We start from the raw sequence: 15,927 nt of genomic DNA on the forward strand, positions 1-15,927 counted from the left end.
GTGGTTATGTATGTGCCTTTGTCTGGTCCAGCATCTCATTTTCGTCTTTTTCTTGTGTATGTGGACAGGAACTGCTTGCACCTTCGAACTTCCCTATACAGTTCTTTCATTGACGACACGTGACGTCTTGAAAACAGTTACCATATACGCAGTCCCTGTCATCACGACCGTTTGCCCGAGGCGCACGACAGGGTAAAGTTAATAAGCGAAGCACTTTCAAGCTCTGCTGCCCCAGGCGTTGCTGTCCCAGATGCGGCGGCCATGTCTTGTTTGTGCAAGCAATCACAACAGCGCCCTTATCATCTCCTGATATATGGTTGATTATGTCTGATAAACGGCCGTTACTTTCGAATACAAAGAATCAGCTTCTTTGTCCATGCGTTCAGTGATGGTTATGGGCGAAACTGAACAGGGGTGTCTCGGTGGAGTTATTTAAAAATTCTCTTTCTAGCTCAACCGCGGAGGTGATAAGAGTTGATTCGTTTGGAGGAAGTTGAGCTTTTACAACTGTGGGAGGATGCCCAGTGCTCAGTATGAGCCGGTCAGTATAATAGAAAAAGCATCAGAAAGCCGAGCTTTCTGGCCTGCCATGAATAGCTCTTAGCAGTTGTTGAATACGCCTCATTTGGCTGGCACCACGTCCGAAAGAAATGGCGGTTGTTAAGCTGTTTGAATAAGGCCGCAATAGATGGCGCGAAAAGTTGTATTGATCCATTGAGCGTCGCTCATCAATAGTCGTAACATTATAAAGATATTCATAAAAAGCTGTGATCAAAGCCACTTGACGCTTTTTTTTTTTTTCGAAGCTCTGTTTTCAGAGAGTACCACTCGGTCTCTTCGGAAAAAAAGGCGGAATCACTGGGCGGACGTTTCATCGAGAAAGTACCTAAAATGGAACGCATAAAATCTATCTCAACGTTCGCTTTTTCGTTTTCGCCAGTGGCAATATGGTGCCCGGCGACGAGTCGAGAACGAAGTTGCCATCTAACAGCTTACATGCAATGGAAGGCTATGCGTTTCTACCGCCAATTTCTTTCGCAGGCCGCTATGTGGCGATGAATGTTGTGAATGGCAGTTGTTTTCTCACTCTCGTACAGCGTATGGTTCAGCTTAGGGTCAATGACAGGCGGAAGAGACTGGTGGGTTATTTGTTGTTGCGCTTTACCACGGGTGAAAACTCAAGTTGACACGGGTAGGCAAAGACACCATATGGGGCCCGCAACACTCCAAATAGTAAGTCTCAGAGCGGTGCTTCAAATACATTATTATTAACAAGGAGGCGCGATTATACGGCAGACGCACAGAGTCGTCGTGCGGTGCTCACGTGATAAAAGGAGCTGAAGTTTCACGGAGCTGTAATAAATTGCATGCACGCTAGCACAAGGGTCATCACGAGCAAATGTGTATAGTACGCCTTCGCGCCAAATTATAAAGCTTTTTGTATAATAACTGAAAACGTTGATGTTTCATTTTGTCTATTGCATAGTGAAGCCGTGCTCGCATGAGCTCTAAAAGTCAACACTACCTCGAACATCTAGGAACGCTTCATGTTTCTTAGGTACCCTTACGTGCAGCTCTATGCTGCTGGCACACTGCTGGCTGCAACTTTATCTTACTTAGCCGCTTGCTTTTGACAGCCGCATCTGTGGCGGCTGTTGAGCATGCATCCTTCTTCCAGCCGCCTTTTTTTTTTTTTTTTTCTGCCATACACTTTGCAGCCAGGCTTTTATTGCTCAGAAGAACAGATGAGTGTCGCATGAAACCCAAGAATGCAAGCACCTGGATAGAAACAGAACACACCGAGGAAATAAACACGGCAGTGATCTATGTAGCTGGCTATGGAAAAGAGAATTCTTTAGGCTGGTGCCCCCTCTTTTCTAGTACTAACGAAAAAAAAACAAGGAAAAACAAAGAAAACAAGCAGGTAAACTAAGGTGTCGAATGAGCGCGTCGCCTAGAAGTTGAGAATTTTTTTTTCTTTTGGCACGAACGTCACGAGAAACAAACAGGCACAAATTAAATGCGGAAGAAAAAAAAAAAGAAATATTTTACACAAGGAACTTTCGTCAGGCCTGTAGCGCACTCAAACGCAATACACGTGCCGAAGAATTCCTTTTTGTACTTTAGACGGGAAGTTCCTCCTTCCATGAAGCCTATTTTTTTTTTTTTTTCACACGTTCACATTCGCCAAGGCACCGTAGAAATGCGGCTCAAGGAGCGTCTTATTTGCATGGTTACGAGAATGCTTGGATGTACTATTAGTGTATGCTTTTCGGGAAGGAGAACAGCGAATGAACAATGAGGGTGGTATAAATACTTGGCGGGAATGAAGATGCTCTTTAAATGTGGAACTTCTTTGCCTGTGCATCGTAACCGGCTTGCAGTTTTATTTCTTTTAGGGTCATAAAGATTCACGAATGACGCGTATTACGCCTCTTCCACTCACTCGCAATAAAGTTTCAAAAATAAACCTATGTTGCCTCACTCGCCTCGACACAAGAAACCGAGGGAAGGTTTGTAAACACCTGCAAGAGCTCAAACTTTTCCCAGCGCCCTTTGTTTGAAAGTTCCTTCGCGATGTTCACTGCGAGGAGCAAAAGAATGCATCGTGTGATTGTATGCGTACACAGTGTGTATGACCAGATCTGTTAACAGAGGAAACAAAGAACCAGGATGTTGAAAGACCAGCGCAAAAAAACTGGAGAGGGGTCTGGAAACAAGTGTTAGTGCTGAATTCAATGCTTTCCCTACACGCAGATGATATTTTATAACGATGAAATAAACGTTTTTGCTTTTGGCTTTCTCCTGTTTGGTTGAGCAGTTATTGATGTATTCTGTTTATATTTTATTCAGAGATATCCTAAAGTGCTCAAAAGAGTTTAAGCAGGTTGTACAAAAAGGAAAAAAAATTCTATTTGAAGCACACTTGGTTAAAATCCACACGTTCATTCCGCTCTGTTACATATCTCGCAAACAAATGAATTAGCATAACGGTTTTTTCTAGTCCGATATTCTTGTATCTCAAATCATGATCAGTGTTTTTAGACATATAGTTATGTTGTTTAAAACAAGATCCTTTGTCAATTCCAGTCCAGTTATAGACCAAAATAAACGATTTCAATCGCAATTTTCTTCGTCGTGAGGAGAGCGAACTTGCCCCTCGCTTGCACCGCTCTAGAACGAACCTTGGCGCGCTGTTTTGCATACTTTCGATTTGGTCAGTTGAAATTTATTCGTTAGGGTTCCCCACAAATCAAGCCTTCTCAAAGACCAGTCGATCGAAAACATGAAACGTTAGCATTTTTTTTTTAGAGCAAGAAATGGGAGTTTCAGGTTTAATTGAACAACATTTTGCGAACTCGCAGCGTTGACATCGAATCACTTGAAAGCATCACATGCAAGTATTTAGACATAAATTGATGGCTAATATTATCAGCAATAATATCAGATAATAATACATTACTTTCTCGGCTGTTCAAAGTAGTAAAACAGCGTCCATTTTCTGTAGATGAAGAACATGGTAGAGGAAGGGCGCTGCGTATGGTCTACTGAGCGTAGAGTGCACATGGAAAAATTACAACAATTTTCAGGTCATATATGTTATGAGCAGCTGAGAGTGCACTGCACTCATAATAAGCACTCTCATCAATCATCTGCGTCCCTGCTAGCTATTTACAGACACAGGAAGTAACATTTAAGAGACATGACCTATACCAAAGATTTCACTCAATGTGCTTACAGAAATGAAAAAGTGCCAGCACGAGAGAGGCATCAGGTGAAAGTTAAAAGTTTCCCAACAATGCTACACTGCGACATCCCCTCAAGCGACAGCAAGTTGCCTTGGGGAGAATTGCCCCCATTAACCCACACAGAAGTGTCCCAGGCTTGCCAGTGTACACGAAAAAAGAAAAGGAAAGAGCGCGCAAGAGGTGAGAATATGGTCTTGCGTTTCACTCTATGAAATTCTCGATGCAGAGCAGGCCTCGATGACACCATTCCTTGACAGGCATTTTCCTCGTCATTTCCAGCCACTTGTTTACTGCGGTGTTGGATTTTATTTTGCCTTACCCCGTTGTTTACCGTGTTGCACCCGCAGGCGCTGAAATACACCATATTCCGCTGTTCCATACATAAAATGTGTCGCGAATATCCCGAGCGGCGCTCGAGCCTTTTAATAAATGTATGCAGTAGTGCTGGAACTAGTGTTGGGCTTCCGCACTTAGCAAGTCTTTGTGTCTGGCTCAAACCCCTTCCCTTCTCTATTGCGATAACCAAGACTACGAGTGGGGCACTTTCCACTTAATGGCTATTATAATGAACGTCTAACTCGCGGTTTCATAGCACGATTAGCTGATGCGATTTTTTAAGGCGATGTACGGAATTACTGAAAAAGAGTGAAGCTGTCGTTGTCGGCTTACCTCAGTTCTTGGCGGATAAAAAGAGCCTACGAAAGCCCTTCACTAAAAAAAAAAAAAAAAAAAAAGGGAAAATAGCGGCCTTGTTTTTAAACATTTCTGCATCCGGCCCTTTTTTCTCTTTTTCAGGGCCAGTATCTTTTGGCAGCACTGGTGGTAGCATACCAGGCACGCTGAGTATGACGCTTGATGGCACAGCCACAATTAATATGTAAGCGTGAAAAGAATGGACTAGGATAAAAATCGTTAGGGAGTGTTACCGTCAACAAAGCTTATTTTAATGATGAGTTTAAGCTGCCCGTATTTGCTCTTGCAAACCATTTCGAAGAAACCACAAGTGATGTAAGACGTAGCGAACGGGTGTGCGAAGTTTCCTTTTGCACTGGCTGCTTACGTTTCGTCACGTTTCAACGCGCTGAATTTCGTTACGACGCTCCAATTCACCGTTCGTTCTTAATGCGCACAGAGACAAATTCCTTCAAGCCAAACAGTTGACGCTTCCTTTCTCCTGGCGATCAAACTGCAGTTTGTGCCTTTTCTGCACGTACGTTCGTAATCATGTGCTTTTTGATTTAGAACAAAATCGCCCCTTTGCAAACTTTTATATTACATTTTCCATTTATGCTGTTCAGAGGAAATTATTTTTTTTTTATTACGTGGTAAAATGTCGGAGTGAATTTGTCCTAGTTGGATCAGAACGCAGGAGTGGGACGTTTGGCTGTTGAGTCCGCGACCTCGCATGCATTAGCAGAAAAAAGCACCCATAAGTGCTGCGTCATGCACAAGGGCCGATGGATCAACTTAAGCGACTCACCTGAAGTAGCAGAAGATGAACATGGTAGCTGAGAGAAATATCAGCGACAGCAGAGAGAAGAGAAGGAGGATATAGCTGACTGCCAGGGAGACAACGGACGACATTTCTTCGGGCTGCGAGGAACAATAAAATAACAAAACAGTGTTCGGTAATTAGCTTTTACCTTTACCCGCAGAAAATTTAATGACGCATATGATCAGGCTGTAGAGTTTCAAAGAAAGTAAGTATAAATGAAAAGTGAGGGCGTAACCATGGGTTGACTAGGGGCCCGTAGAATGCATCTGAAGTCGCTCGGATCGAATATGCGAGGTACTTGTCATTGATTGATTGTTTTGTTCTAGGATTAATGAGGTCCGATGTGGGGAAGATTTCTTTTCCAGCGTAAAGACAAGGAACAGGCGGAGAGGGCAGCTCTTGTCGTCCTTCTGTGCTATGTGTGCAGATAATCACTAAAGAGCACATCGAAGAAAAGTTTCCCGAAAAAGAAAAAAAAAAAAAAACCGAAGTTTAACATGGCTCTACCTTGCATAATTTCTGAAAGCGATGGTTATGCGTAGTTTATTTTGGAACACGGCACATGTAGATAACGTAGCCCCTGTCTTTTTTCCATGTTCAGGCGCTTTTTACGGCGTACCTCAGCCTCCGACCACCGCCGCGAAGGAATAGGTGCGCTACCTGTTTCAAAGCAGACTGAATTCACCCCGCTAATGTCGTGCGTTAATACGGTTAAACCACGTGACAGGTTCATTATTGCTGACGTGGCTCACCAAGATACCAGCGCTTGTCCTGTGGCTTCCTTTTATCTTGTACTGTGTCTTCCTGTTCGCGCTGTTTAAATTAACAAACGACGTGGCACACACGTTTAATGCAATAACAGAGGCAAGTACCTTTAACACAGATTGTGTTACAGAAACGGAAGACCAATAAGCTCTCGGCCATGTCACGTGTCACGCGCTAGAAGCACGGTCGTAATTAGGACCGCCATGTATACTGCCAAAGTTGTCAAGAATAACACGCGCGCGCGCGCGACACACACACACACGCGCACACACACACACACACACACACACACACACACACACACACACACACACACACACACACACACACACACACACACACACACACACACACACACACACACACACACACACACACACACACACACACACACACACACACACACACACACACACACACACACACACACACACACACACACACACACACACACACACACACACACACACACACACACACACACACACACACACACACACACACACACACACACACACACACACACACACACACACACGCACGCACGCACGCACACACGCGCGCACACACACACACATACACGCGCGCACACACACACACACACGCACACACACACACACACACACACACACACGCATACACACACGCGCACACACACACACACACATACACGCACACACGCACGCGCGCACACACACACACGCACACACACACACACACACGCATACACGCACACACACACGCATACACGCGCGCACACACACACACACGCACATACGCACGCACACACGCACGCACACACACACGCACACACACACACGCACACACAAACACGCACGCACACACACACACGCACACACACACACACCTTGTAATATGCTAGCTGCGTATCATGCAAACCTGTTCAGGATTAGCGGATTTTGAGAGGAGAATTAAAAGCAGCCCTCACGCGTAACCTCACTGATTGTCTGCAAATATATAAAGCTCCGCCTTAAACAAACCAGACGAACATAGCTGCAGGGCAGCGGGTCTAAGTCGGCATGCAAGGCCAATAGAGGGACGGATTCCGCATTCAACCTTCGGTCTCAATGGAGAAGCCAGAATTGGAAGCACCTGCTAATTTTGCATGACATGTGGTCGCTTGACGTCACAGAAACCGCCGATAAATCAGTGATCGACCATGTCAGCTGCCAACTGCCAAATACAACCTGCCAGAGTCTTCCCCGAACACATCCCGCTTTCTTCATTTTGCATCGGGAAGCAACTCCATTTCACTAAAAGAAGATTGACGAAATTAATGGGCAGTTCCTTGAGCCTCTAGTGGCCAAGAAATATTTCTCTACACCCCTGAATGTATAAGTGAAAATAACTTGGCGGTTAACAATATCCCATGCTATGTGCATTAGTCGAAACAAGCGCATTGCAAAACCGTACAAAGACCGATCAGCAGAAGCACATGCCCAGCCCACTTTCGCTTCCCGGGATTCCGACAGATGACGTAGGAATCGGCACTTGCACTGCGTATTGTTCTGATGTTACAATGCTCTACGCTAAAGTCGTACTAGTTTGTATCGTCGAATAATTTTGATGGAAAAATAATGCGAATATTTCCGCCATGGTATATAATTACAGAGACGATCAGCAAAATTCCTTAAGGGACTATATACTCGTATTTTGCTGCACACTGCACTGGTGCGTTTTGGCTCGTAGCTTTGGCTGAATTGCCCCAAAAATGCCCGGGAGTAGTTGATAGGTGACATGTTCGAACTGTGATTGATCGGCGGGTAGTATGACGTGACGGGAACAGATGACTTGGTCAATCTGGCCCCCGTCATCAACTAAAGTTTCCGGTTTGAGATATGCAAGATGAGAATTGAAATCACCGGCGCCCAAACACACTGTTTCCAAACCACGCATATACATTTGTTCAGACTGTTTGAAAGGACCTTTATATCTGTTAATTGACCTTTTATGTGATGCTGTATCTTAATAACGAATGTATATTAATGAGTATGAGACAATAAATGCACGAGTTAAGGGATTAGTTACTGAGCAGTAGTTCTTAGGCGAGTACACGAAGCAGGATGCTTTAGACGAGTTGTAGACGGGAACCCCTAAAGCTGCTGGGTCACAGTCATAAATACGGAGGCAATAAGTGGTACAAGTGATGTTAAATCCCAAATTATATGTGTCAATACAGGGAAACGCCTTCACGAGTATTCGCGAGTGTGCTCCTGGCAGGTAGCGGTCAGCAGGTGACATGTGCCGGGGTTGTGGTTTATTGGAGATGCACTGGCGAACCGTCGTTCAGTCATTCGAAAACGACCGTACGAAGCTCATTTCTTTACACAAGCGATTAAATAATCATGGAGCAGAGTGTAGAAATCTACCCTGTCGCCTTTATATCTTAAAATTTTCATTGATCACCTGTGAAATTTTTTTTTATACTGCACCTTTGGAAAGTTGTGGCCAAAATTAGTTGCAAGAAGCTGATATCCTTGAAGTATATGTCAAGCACTGAACGATTATGATCAGCTGTGAGAACTGCCGACGCGGCAAATTACCAGTGCTGCTGATTTCTCTATGTCAAGCACAGCTAAACTTTGTGTTCGAGCTAGGGAGCTACGTTCGAGTTGTACAGTTCATTTGAACCGGTTTCGCCGGATTCAAAAATGGTAGCAAAGTTTGTAAACGCAAAAAAAAAAAACAAAACAAAAACAGGTAGATCAGATGATAGAGAAATGGCATATGTGCCTCTTCACTAAAAGCAAGTGTGCAACCGACGCTAAAGACTGTTGCTTTCCAGCAGTAAAGTTGAAAATTCTTTCGCACGACAAAGCTACTGACGAGTATTGTGCCTGTCGTATTATTGACTCAAGCTGGGTTAATCTTGCACTGTGGGAAACTCTCCTTAAAATATGATGGTGAAAAAGGTTGCCGATGTTTTCCCAGCATCCTCAAGAAGCAAATTCTGAAAATGGTCGCAAATCCAAAAAGCACTTCTTTGGAGGACTTCACCCTATTTTGCGGTTTAAACAAAAAAAGTGTGCTCGCGCTGAATAAACATAGCCGCACTCTTTGATCTTCCTGCGAGAAGATAGCCACTTTTTATGAGCACTGGCTAGTTTCTCGACCCGGGGTGAAAACTAGATTTATTAACATCAGCAAATCAGCTGATAAGCTGAGCTCCTCGCTTGACATGTTTATAGGGCGAAGAAATGAGGTTGTATTGCAAACGCCAGCAAGACGTACCGTAAGTACAATCTACCCACATTTCTAGTCTCCCAGGCGCAGCTGAGCTAGCAGTCTGCACAGAAGTGACAGGCGGCATTAACACAAATAACCTGCGACCATGTTTCTATTGTGCGTCGTAAAGGTAAAACGATGCCAGCAGTTCTGCTTTCCTAAAAAATAAAATGAAGGCAACGCAAGGGCGGCACATGTTTGTCATAATGTGTACTAATGCGGTTTAAATTAATGAACACCTAAAAGCAAGAGTGTAAGTTCAGTTATAAGAAATATATTTCTCGCATAAAATAAATATTTGATCTATACAACACACAAGTGTTAATTCACTTTGGCGGAAACCTGTATACACATACACATGCAAACGTGCAAACAAGAAAACGAGCAGAGAGGGGCATTGTAGCTATATAACAGATGAATTCAGGATGAGCTATTTGCTCGAATCTGTAATTCGATGTGTCTGCAGGCTTCACAAAAGAGACGAGCATTTCCGGCCCGTTTAAACTTATTCGACCATAAAAGATTGCAAGCGAACTTACTACATACCACAGCGGTTTTGAACAGAAACTACCCCCATGTCTACTAAACGTGGGCCTGAATTTAATTTTGTGCTCAGGCCTCAAACTGTCCACTTGAAGGCTGCTTTGCACGTTCACTCGCCACATCTTCGTTTCTATCGATCTGTCATACAGGAGCCTAGAGCAGGCTTAGAATGTGCCCCGCTGGATGAAACGTCGAATCCAGTCCACGGTATTGAACGTGACCTAGCATGGGTGGACAGTGTTTTCAACACGAGATTTCTCTCTCTGGTATGTTCTTTCCATCCGTTTGAGGGTATAGGCTTATACGAATATTGAGGGTCAATATGGTGTGCCATCGAGAATCGCTTCAGGTGGGTCAATTCGATCATAATGTAGATTCTTTTCTGGACAGCTGACAACCCGCAGCACAGAGGTCAGAACGTTCGTAGAAGTGGTGCTTACTGGACGTGTCCGTCTTTCTTTAGAGCTAATCTTCTGCCTATGATCCAAAATCTGTGAAAACGTGCACCGAGGAATTGAACAGATAGATAACTTCGTAGCGCCGGCCATAAAAAAAGGTACTTTTTTTCTTGTTCATTTTATGCTCATCCTTAATGGCATGTGCAATTTTCACAAGCGCAGCATGCGGCTACCGCGTAGATGTCCACGGAAACTTTCATTTTAGCGTACCTGGAGAGGGAGCATTAGCAGATATACTGCTTGTACACTGCTGGTATACTGGTCATATCAGATATCAGATTCTGCATATAAGAATTGGTTGAACAAGATCACCGGGACTTATGTCGTCACCAATAATTATCCAGAGACAGTTTTCTGCAAATCCTACAGCTAAAACCACGAAGGTGAGTTGAGGTGTAAAGCTGCAATATTTTTTAGGCTAACAGAAACTGACCGCTTCACTGCATGGTCAAGTGAAAACATTGATTCATCCAGAGACACGTATACAACTCTGCTATTCCTTTTCAACGTCATCCAGTGTATAGTTTGAGTTTATACAGCGCAACTTTACATGTACAGTGCCTTTAAAATGCAAAAGTAACCTAGATATGTGAATAAAGATTCGCAGATTTGTGTTCATTTTTCTCGAGTAGGATAAATGGTACAATAGCCATTTTTATCCGTTTGTATGTTGGATGCTGAGCATCATCCTTTTATTGGGAAGCCAGGAAAGCGCAAAAAATATAAAGCCACAATAAATTCCATATTCATGACGCCTTACTACGGTGTCCCCAAACTTTGTATCTAATAACGTTATATCAAAATTATAATCAAGCTCCAGCTCCTTCGCCGTGAAATTCAATTATCGCTCTAAACAATGGATATTCTTTTAATTGTCACGCTTCGCTGCAAACTCTAATGGCTGTCTGCGTGACACACTGTATTACAGAAAATGTATTTTTCTTTTGTGGCCGTGTCCGTTTGAGGTTATCACTGTTCTCGCCTTTTCAAGGACCCTCTTTCTGGTGCGCTGTGCCAGGCTTTATTTATTGCGTCTCTTTTGCTTTACTACTTTGCTAGCCCTTAAAAGATAACGAAGCGCTGTAACCATGGAGTGCTGGATTAATTAAAAGACGTCCGCTCTCCCGCCTTGTTAAGTGAGGTTCTGCTGTAAAATCGCGTATTCTTTTTTAAATTATGGTATCCTTGTTTCCAGCGAGAAATGCGTTCTAAGCCTGCTCATATTTTCATTGAAAGAAATTAAATGTGGCCATCAAAGGAGAAAGATGGAAAAAGCTTCGCCAAGTGGTGACGGCGTCCTCCAGAGTGAATGCATGGTTCAGACAGTGCGGAAGGTATGAGCCTATGCCGTGTACGTACCTGATGATTGATGAGGCTCAAACATTCGGTGTAGTTTGTCCAGTTGCCCCAGAGCCAGTCACCGTTGGGACCGCAGACCCGGTACGCGTACAGACCTGCGAAAAAACACACCGAAACGACCGGGCTTTAATGGAAGTGGGTAATTAAATGCGGCATGCGAAAACATCGCGTAGCGAAACTGATATGCGGGTTATGAATTAGCATTGATAACAAGCAGGGAAATGTGATTTAGTTTAGTTTGGTTTATGGTCTACTGGGTTCACCTTATCGAAGCGTCTCAGGCTACGAGGTAGGCTATATTTGATGGCCCCGGATATTTCGAGCTCTCGGGTTTTATTTAACGTCGCACGTTACACGGGCGTCTTGTGCTTCGCCTCCAATAATAAGCGGCGGCAGCGACCGTTTTTGAGCCCGGGTTTCCCGGATATTATTCGAGGGCCCTAGAGTCGAGGCACCATGAAGGGGCGTTGTCAAAAGTGAGTTATACTGTAGTGCCAATATCGAATCTTTGTGCTGTATATGTTTTCCGTCTACGGTAATGCACTTCTTCCAGATTCTTCCAGATTACGATGTTATCGTTCGGCTCAGGTGTGTGAACGCATTGCATACTTCGTCATGCTAAGAAATGTACAAAATAAGGTAATAATTCTGGCAGAGTGTGTAATTTTCAGCATTTTGTGGCGAACTGAGACGAATGACATAAATATAAACGGCAAATAGACAGCTTAATAATTTCCTTGGGACTCGATAAAGTTATGCAGCGCGTCAAGTCAGAAGCATTGTACTGTAAAGGAAGCAATCACAATTCAGGTAAGTATACGGTTAAGGATAGTAAAACACGACTCTATGTTCACAGCAGTAGTATATCTTGTTCACACAGAAACAAACAAATATGAATTGTAAATTACGAACGAAGAAAAGAAACAAATAAAGGACCAAACTATCTTTTCCTCGATTTTTGTTTTACTTCGCAAACTTGCCATAAGGCATACTAAAGAAAGTCCTCTACATCGTTTTTTGCCAGAAACTGGAGAAGGCTTCTGCTTTTAGTGTTGTCCGTTTGCCACTTAGAAAAATCCTCCTCTCTCGTCGCACTAATAACCTTTATAATCACTAATGGCATGTATACGCTCAAGCAGTTTAAGTAGCCCAACTTTATGGCAAGGATCTTCTAGTTATCAAGACTGTGTCCCGAAGAAGGCCCCATGATACCTCAAAACAGATAAAAAGAAGTACCTGGGCTATGTCGGTGAAAATTGAACTACCACTAAGCGGCAGCGTCATCGATAGACATGCACCTTCTAAAAGGAGCTGTCAGTTAACCCTGCAGGTTAGTCCGATCAAATAAATCTCCTTTCGGGACGGGCAGATTTTAGCCTTCATGCAACCCTTTCTGTCTGCTGTTCATCAGCGAGCTTTTTTCAGCTATGATTATCCTGATTGTTCTGCACGTCACTCACTGGCAAGGCGAGTTTCGAAGAGAGGCGGCACGCTGCTTATAATACTAATAATGAAGCGCGAATTTATTCATCACAGTGATGAAGATGGACGAGGAAGAAAGCCTGAGGGGCTTGACGAGCTTCCGGTTTCTACATGTACAAAGGCATCAGGTTAATATTGAATACATATCAGACAACAATGTCACACAAAAAAAAAAAAATATTTACAAAAATAATGGTAATTAAAATTGTAATTAAAAGAAAGAAGGAATGAAAATACAATGAGACTACCCTTTGAGGCACAGGAACGTTTTTCAAAGATGACGGATCGGCGTATCAATTACATCAATATCTTTATATAAGGTGTTTAGGTGTTTCGGTAGCTGGGAAGCAATCATTTGTAACCTGTAGTTTGTTCTAGAGTTTTAATCTGCCACGGGGGGTGTTGTCTTGTTTGATATAGCTTTTCACTCGGCGTTAGGAATGTCATCGTCCCTAAATAATCAGTATGACGAAGTTGCTCCGTTTTACTTCACGAAATAAATTTAAAGCCAAAGATATACATATGTTGCAAAAGTGCTGGTTTGTGTTCTGGTTAAAATTAAACAGCACTATAGATTTTATTACTTTCTTTTGAAACAGGTAAACTCGTTAAAGATTGATTAGAGCGTTTGCGCCCCAGATAAGGTGACAATAATTCAGGTGAAAAAAAAAAAAACGATTTATACGCGAGCCTTTTAATCCTTGCTGGAAGCATTGTTCTGAAGCGATACAGGTTTCCTACGTCTTAGCGAATTTAGGCAACATTGTATCTACATAACGATCCCATGATATGGTATCGTGAAAGACAATTCTGAACTTGCTAAAATTTGCCTACTACCCCAAATTCTTCTGAATTAAAAAATATTGTTTTAGTAAACAGAATTTTGTTCTTCGGTTGGAAGACGACAGCGTCGGTTTTATTTGCCTTTATTTTTAACCGGTTTCGTACTGTCCAGGTGCTCAATCATTCGTGTTAGCGGTTCGCATTTGCAAACTATGGTTCGTAATCAGTTGCCATTTGCGACCCAAGGCCGCGCGATGAGAAGGCGACGTTGGAACGGCACTGCTTTGCAGGAGGTTCTTCCGACAATACGAAGGCCGAGGAAACGCATCGCACAGCATAGCCGGCAATAATCATGCAGCTCGACTTCAGACGTAAGCCACGTACGTGACTGGCAGCGTTTAGGTAATTTACTAAAGCAGCCTTGCATAAAAAGGTCGTTGTTTGATTTGTTGCTATGCGTATCGGCTCGTGCGCTATATGTGGCCTCTAATATGCATAATTCATTTCACCTCTTTTTCTTTCGTTTGCAATTGCGGATGTTTTGGCGCACATAAGCGGCACGCAATAGTTCTAATGACTGTGTAGATAATTTCAGTTTTGAGCAACCCTGTCCAGAACGTATTGCTCGTTTTCAAGATGAGAGGGACGAAACCGGCACAGAATAGTACCTTTTCACATTTCGGTGAAATCTTTTGACTGCATTATTCCTGAAAAGTGCCACGCATATTTGTGACACTTTTTTGAGGTTATTGCTTTTCTTGCCTTTTTACTGCAGTCATTAAAAGGGTCTTTGTTTCTTGTTCAAAGTTAGGTACTTGAAAGTTTCTTTCAAGTGACGCTCAACAGTAACTCAGCTCTCTAATCCTGTATATTTTGTTCTCGAATACATGCTCCTTCAAGGAACCATGAAAGCACACCTTGGTTAAAACATCTAGCACGGTGCATTTCGAACATTCTTTGCGGCTTCAAACTACGCGCCGTAATTGTCGTCCACGTTTTTAGCAGGCTTGCCACGAAGACGTTTTTCAAACCCATCTCTCAGCACCCAGATGATTTGCGGTTAGCTTCATAACTCTCAACGTGTGAGATAAAAAAAAAAAAAGAAAACGTGGGCCAGTGACTTAATCAACATTGAAAGTTTTGATTGATAGCTTCAGAAGAGAAATCACTTTTCGAAAGAAAGTTCCCAATTCAACTAACACTTACTTTTTCTCCACAAGCGCTTAAGATTTGCAGAGGGCTTCATTAAAACGCTGGTGTTGAAAGAGAAAGGCGATGGAAACCCCAGTGCTTGCTGCCGTGAGGTTTGCTCTCTGGTACAGGTATTTATGCCCTCCTAACAGAAGGATGAGAAGTCCGGAACATTCTATTGTTACGGCTGGAACAAAGTGCGCGGCTAGCTGCTCCGCGCTCCTTTGTCTCCAGAAATAATTGCGCGCTAGGACGGCGGCGAAACCGGTAAGAAATGAAAGCAGTCTACGGCTGGAGTGAGACGTGAGTCGCGTTGTTCTTTATCTTCTCAATTATATATATTTTTTTACTCTTCCCGGGGTGATGACCCTCCCTGCTTACTGCCCGAAAACATAATAGGGCGTTTCCACGTAAGATCGAAGAAAGGATGTTCGGTGGACCTTTTATAATTATTTCAAAATGTTATATATATCGTTGCCTGACTAATGGAAAGAAGAGATCTGATATTGGTTTTGCTGGCAAAATTTTTTTCAAGGCACAGGGAATTAATAAGGACGAAGAGGTGGAATGCTGAGCTTATCTTTTTTGCTGTTTTGACCAACTTTGGTTTTGAATAACACTAAATATGTTAACGTTAGGTAGCTGAAAATCGTTTTACTAAATATATGCATGTTTCTATTTATGTTCAGTTAGTTTTTCACTTTTCTGCATAGTGTAGATGCTTTATAGCATTTGTCAAATTCAGCCCAGGAAACGAAATTTTACCTACTTTGCAGGTCTTTTCTTCAAGAAAGACTTGTGACAGCGCAAACATAATTCCACACTATGTTCTGAGCGTATTTATCTATCAAACAAC

The 15,927-nt window shown here is 43.0% G+C and overlaps 1 protein-coding gene across 1 annotated transcript in view; it reads right to left on the reverse strand.

The window, feature by feature from the left end:
• Positions 1–15,927, reverse strand: part of LOC146191485 (corticotropin-releasing factor receptor 1-like) — a 201,534-nt gene that overhangs the window by 52,031 nt on the left and 133,576 nt on the right. Inside the window, exons 3-4 of the mRNA XM_084599958.1 lie at positions 11,616–11,710; positions 5,230–5,342 (exon numbers count right to left, since the gene is read on the reverse strand). Of these exons, the coding sequence (XP_084456084.1) occupies positions 5,230–5,342; positions 11,616–11,710 (208 nt within the window). The remainder of the gene's footprint in view (positions 1–5,229; positions 5,343–11,615; positions 11,711–15,927) is intronic.

This window comes from Amblyomma maculatum, chromosome 4, assembly GCF_055883805.1.
Source record: "Amblyomma maculatum isolate TAMU_Amacu chromosome 4, ASM5588380v1, whole genome shotgun sequence".
NCBI classification, from domain to species: domain Eukaryota; kingdom Metazoa; phylum Arthropoda; class Arachnida; order Ixodida; family Ixodidae; genus Amblyomma; species Amblyomma maculatum.